Source organism: Triticum urartu, chromosome 5, assembly GCF_003073215.2.
Source record: "Triticum urartu cultivar G1812 chromosome 5, Tu2.1, whole genome shotgun sequence".
NCBI lineage: Eukaryota > Viridiplantae > Streptophyta > Magnoliopsida > Poales > Poaceae > Triticum > Triticum urartu.
In genome coordinates, this window is record NC_053026.1 from 557,383,054 (window position 1) to 557,388,667 (window position 5,614).

At 46.7% G+C, this 5,614-nt stretch overlaps 1 protein-coding gene across 1 annotated transcript; it reads left to right on the plus strand.

The window, feature by feature from the left end:
- Positions 1-376: 376 nt before the first annotated feature.
- LOC125510681 (QWRF motif-containing protein 2-like) lies at positions 377-5,083 on the plus strand. The gene is made up of 6 exons (XM_048675930.1): positions 377-1,825; positions 2,819-2,938; positions 3,524-3,637; positions 3,732-3,821; positions 4,421-4,528; positions 4,622-5,083. The coding sequence occupies exons 1-6, from the start codon at positions 518-520 to the stop codon at positions 4,685-4,687; spliced, it is 1,806 nt and encodes a 601-aa protein (XP_048531887.1). The 5' UTR covers positions 377-517; the 3' UTR covers positions 4,688-5,083.
- Positions 5,084-5,614: the final 531 nt, after the last annotated feature.

A 5,614-nucleotide genomic window follows, 5' to 3' on the forward strand; every position in this document is an offset into this window, starting at 1 on the left:
TACCAATGTTTCGTGTGTACCAAACATAGTTCCATAGGCCGTTTCACAGTGACCAAAGACAAAACAAACTATAGTCCAAAAATGAAAAATGACAAAATGAGCGTAGGATTCCGTTATACTGCACGCCATGCGGTGGATAACACATACGTAGTACTACGTACACATGCATACAAACCCCGTCGAAAGGAAAGGAAGAGGCGGGGACGGAACGGATTGACGCCGCCGGCGCCGGCAACGCGCCAATGGCCACTGCCCAATTGCCCATCACCGCCGTCACGCCCGCCCCGCCCCGGCCCGTACCCACCACCACGCCCTTTATCCCGCCCCACCCCCGCCACTTTCCGCTTTTCGCCCTTTACCCCTCGCCTCGCCTCCCCCGTTTCAATCGGCCTCATCACGAGTTCACTCCCTGGAAGCGCTTCGCCCCGGACGCTGCCGCTGCTGCTCCTCCCCCCCATCTTGAAACCCCAAACCCCACGCCAGGCCCCGCGCCGAGATTCCGCGAGATCCCGCCGCCATGGTGGCCGCCGGGGCCGCGGCCGCCGCGCCCCGGCCCAACCCCTCGCCGTCGCCGCACCGCCGCCGCGCCGCCTCCGCGCTCTCCCCGTCCAAATCCACCAACGCCAATGCCGACGCCCGGGCCGCCAGGCCCCGCCCCAAGGCCGTCCCCTCCCGCTACCTCCTCGCGCCCTCCTCCAAGTCCACCTCCACCTCCACCTCCACATCCACATCCACATCCACCACCACCACCACCACCTCCTCCAACTCCACCTCCACCTCGGCCGCCACGCCCTCCCGCCGCTTCGCGTCGCCGCTGCCCAGGCGCTCCTCGTCCGTCGACCGCCCGCGCCCCGCGGGGGGCAATGCCGCCGCCGCCGACGCCGCGGGGCCCAACGGGGCCACCACCACCACCACCAGGAGCCTCTCCGTCGCCTTCCAGGGCCGCTCCTACTTCCTCGAGACCAGCAAGGCCAAGCCGGCCATGTCCCCCTCGCCGGTGCGCCGGCCCGCGGCGCCGCCGGTGGCTTCCACCACGCCGGAGAGGAGGCGGCCTGCTGCGGGCGCGGTGCCGGAGAGGGCCAAGGGGTCCGAAGGGGGCCATACCCACCAGAGGTGGCCAATGTCGGCACACGGGTTCGAGGGGAACCCGCTCACCAAGAGCCTCGACTGCTCCTTGGACAAGAAGGGCGCTGCTGTCCTGGCCGCTGTCAGATCGCTGCGGCAGTCCATGGCGTTCGACGACGGGGTGCGCCGCACCTCGTTTGACAGCGGGGACTACTTGATGTCGTCGGACACTGAGAGCTTGTCATCAGGGAGCAATTCCGAGTCCCAGGATGCCGGCAATGGCGTTGCTCACAGAGCACGCCCATCAACAAAGGGGATGAGTGTGCCTGCACGCTTCTTGCATGATGCTGCTGGCAGCAGGATGCATCGCTTTGCAGACCCAGGCACACCCTACGTGACACATAATAATTCTGGATTGGCATTGTCACCAAGATCAGCGCCGGTGAAGAAGTCGCTGTTGAATGGGTTTGTTTCGTCTCCACTCAACAGACCAGTTAGGCAGTCTTCACCAAGTAAGCTTGTGGGCAATTCATCGAGGAGAATGTCAAGTCCATCCCGCCCAAGGAACTCCATGGGGACGAGTGCGTCAACGTGGGATCAGCAGGGAAGAAATTCGTCTGGTTACGGTAGGAGGTGGGTTGGGGGTAGTAAGGTTGATGGGGAGCACCTATTGAGAATCTTGTGCAATAGACATTTGCAGTGGCGGTGTGTAAATGCGCAGGCTGATGCCACACTTGCTTCACAGAAGATGACTGCAGAGGTGAGTGTGTCTGTTAACAAATCATAAATTGTGGGTATACCAAATGTCTAATCAGTGTTAAATATTATTGCCATATTCTTTTCTCTTTGTCAAACATCCAGAAATAGAAGTTGGTGATATTCATGTCTATATATGATAATAGCTCAAGACTTTAAATTTTACCTGATATAATGCCACTTATATTTAGTGTGTAAAAAACAACCAAGTCTGAACAGCTGGCTTACGAAACTTTATGGCAACACACTTACAGTTCTCTTATAGCAGGAGTTGATTCCATGTAAATATTAGTGTAACTCCCAAGCATTTTTCATGCAATAGCTTATAACGTAGTGCATAATCTGCATTTTTTTACTGGGATCAGCTTTCACGCTAAAGGTAACCGGTCTATTTATGTGTAATTGTAAATAAAAAATCATGCTACCAGATCTTATTCAGCTGAAAAATAGTCCGCGTACCAAATATGTAGGATAGTGACACGATAAAAGAAAGAACTGACAGAGCTTTTAAAATCCTTTCTGTATGTTGGAGCCATAAAGAAAAAAAGTATTAATATATTTAAACTTCTCAAGGTGTTCTCCCTCTGTTTCTTGCAATGATAAGGAATCCTTTTGAATACAAATACAATGGTATCAATTTTGTGTAACATAACCTACTTGCTACTGGATTAATTGTTGGCCAAAGCATAGATTTGGACAGTCAAAATGCACACTATATTTCAAAACAGATGGAATATCATATCTAATGCTGAAATTACGATGATTTAAGAATTGAAGTTTGAACTGTGCATTCATACATGAACTAGTAGAATTCTGTGAACTTTATTATCTTAGTGCTTAACTGAAGTCGCGAAATAGATTTCCTAATAAAACCTACATTTAGAAATAAGGAAAGGATTCATTTTGGCCAGATGACTTTAGCAGTCAAATGTTGCCATTTCTGCTACTACTTTTTTTTGTTTGTTCCTTTGCTGACATTTCTACTTTCTTTTACCAGAAAGACCTATGTGATGCATGGATTACTACCCTAAGCATGCGCAAATCTGTTGCTCTTAAAAGGTTACAGCTACAATTATTCCGAAACAATTGGAAACTCATGACGGTTCTAAAGGGACAGGTAAGAACTTCTTAAATTTTGGTACCCATGATATTTTCGCATTATTTTGAAATATGCGGTGTATTTTCCTGCCGGTCATAGTTAGCAAGAGACTATTTTGCCAACAGGACAAGAAGTGCATGAAAGAACTGTAGGGTCAACTAGCTGTAAACTTGATAATTTGAATACTGAATTACTGATTTGAATGATTTCCAGTCTTTGCAGTTTGTACAATTGATCCACTAATATGTTTTTTTCGTTCGTATAGTGATTGGGATAATTAATAGCAAACTGAGCCATTTTGTTACTTATTTCCTCTATTAAGTAAATCGCACACGGTCCTTTCTTATGCATAACTATGAAGTTGAGATGGGAACAAGATCAGTATGTAACTTCTGCAGTGGGATATTAGATAAATATACAGAACTCATAACTGCTTAACAATCATCCATATTAGCTTTGACTTAATAAAGTGATAGAGGTATCAATTAGTTAGGTCAGCACAGCCATCAGGTCATTTTATATACTAGAACAATATCCTTTTGCATCGAAGTTCGTTATAAATTTGCATAACTCTGGAAATCTGATTGAATTCAATTGACATAGATGCCATATTTGGAGGAGTGGTCTTCACTAGAGATGGAGTATGCAGATTCAATATCTGGAATTGTGGAAGCTCTAACTGCCACCATTCTGTGCCTTCCTGTCGATGGAGCAAAGGTCGGAATAGCGTGCCATCTTGCTAACTTATTGTCATGCGTATCTCTTATGTTGATTAAATCTCAGACCTTATTTGCTACCTCCTGAGCTGCAGGCCGATATCCAAGATGTAAAAAATGCTGTTGGATCTGCAATTGATATCATGCAAACAATAGGAAGTTCAATATGTTCGTTGCTGGCTAAGGTACTGTTTGCTTCACATTGTCATCTTATTCCTTTTTACCAGTTGCTTGTCTACCACTGCATTTCCTTGCAAGAATGATCGTAATGCCTACAAAATATACTTGATACATTAAAAGTTTTACAAGTCTTCTGATCCGGAATGGATGGTTGGATTGGCTGAGTGTATCAGGTGTCAATTTGTTTGTGTCGATTAGGCTGATTCTGGCCAACCATCTCCCAGATCATATCGTCTTTGATAGCCCTACAAGCTTTGGAATAGTGCAAGATATCTTACTTAACTTTGTCCCTTCTCTGAGGGTCCAGCCGTAGGACTATGCACATTCGCTTTGGCTTGTTTTCTAGTTGAGCTACATGAAGAGGTTTACATATTCATGCCACTTTGCAGCTGCAAGCATCTTATTAACAAACATTAGCACCATTGTACAGTCAATTCTTTCTTGCAGCTTGTATGGTGGTGCATGTAAACACGCTTGAAGGATTTCATATTAACTAGAGTATAGAGATCATAGAACTAGTTCTGATAGTGTTCGGTGCAATATTTGTTATGTGGTGCTTCATAGATTAATAGTTTAATTTGGCTTAATTCATGTCATCCTGCAGCTATCTGGGACAAGTATTTTGGTGTCTGATCTTGCCAGAATCGCCACACAAGAGCGGTCTCTAATGGACCAGTCCAGGGAACTGCTGTCCACACTCGCATCAATGCACGTAAGTAGTACAATCTGCTCGGTTCTGTTTCATTTTATATGCAACGATTATAGAGCACTTCTAATCTGTACCTCTCAACTATGATAAAAACAGGTCAAGTACTGTAGCCTGCAAGGGCAGCGAGTACAGACAACTCACAGGAGGCTCAAGCACTCGTAGCTGACACTAGGCTTAACTCACTAACCGAAGAGCCTACGTAGGTGGAGCTGCTATATCTGATGGCTTGCTCGGGTTGCCCGCTGAGCGGTATGACTTTCGAGGAAGTTACCTCGGTCGGTCGATGATCGACGCGGTCTAATGAAGTTCCGGTGCTCTTGTCATGGTGGTGGTTGGCTAGGTTCTGATTGGCTAAGTTGAATATGCAGTGGTGCAGAACAAATGTAGGGGCCAACATGTATATATAGTTGTAGTTCCTTTCTTTCTTTTGTTGGTCTTATTAGATGAGCAATTAGGTCTAATAGTAGCTAGTTTTAGATTGGTTTCCTGTTTATCAGATGACCGTCCGCGCCATGGCAAATGCAATATAATCCTCCACTGGTACTCAGTTCTCTTGTATAGTACGGAGTACCATGTTTGCTTCGTAGCCGAATCTTGTTTTTTTTTAACAGGAGGCAAACGATTTGCCTCATTCATCAGTTAAGAAGAGGAATGGAGTGCTACAACACCCCGAGCAACAAAGATTCACTACTCTTGCGACATCATTTGACCCAATTTTTAGCACCCACGGTGAACCATAGCTTGACTTCTTGACACTGGCGAGGAGGACGCGGCGGAGCACTCTTCTGATGGAACACGTGTGTGCATTCCTCTCGTTTCTTGTTTCAAACGGTCCAGGCAACGAGAATGGTGAGTGAGGTCATCACCTTCCTATTGGGGACTCATTTGTCTGAAAGGTCCACCCACCAATCTTTGATGGATCTCAAGAGGTACCATGAGTAAGTATCAACATTCACAAGTTGGAGACAGTCTTTGAGCAATCTTGCGCTGTAATGTGAAACAGCATGCAAATAAGTCTAGTACAACAATAGTTCAAATTCAACAACATTAACCGGATGCTCAACAAGTTTTTCATGAACAAGCCATGTT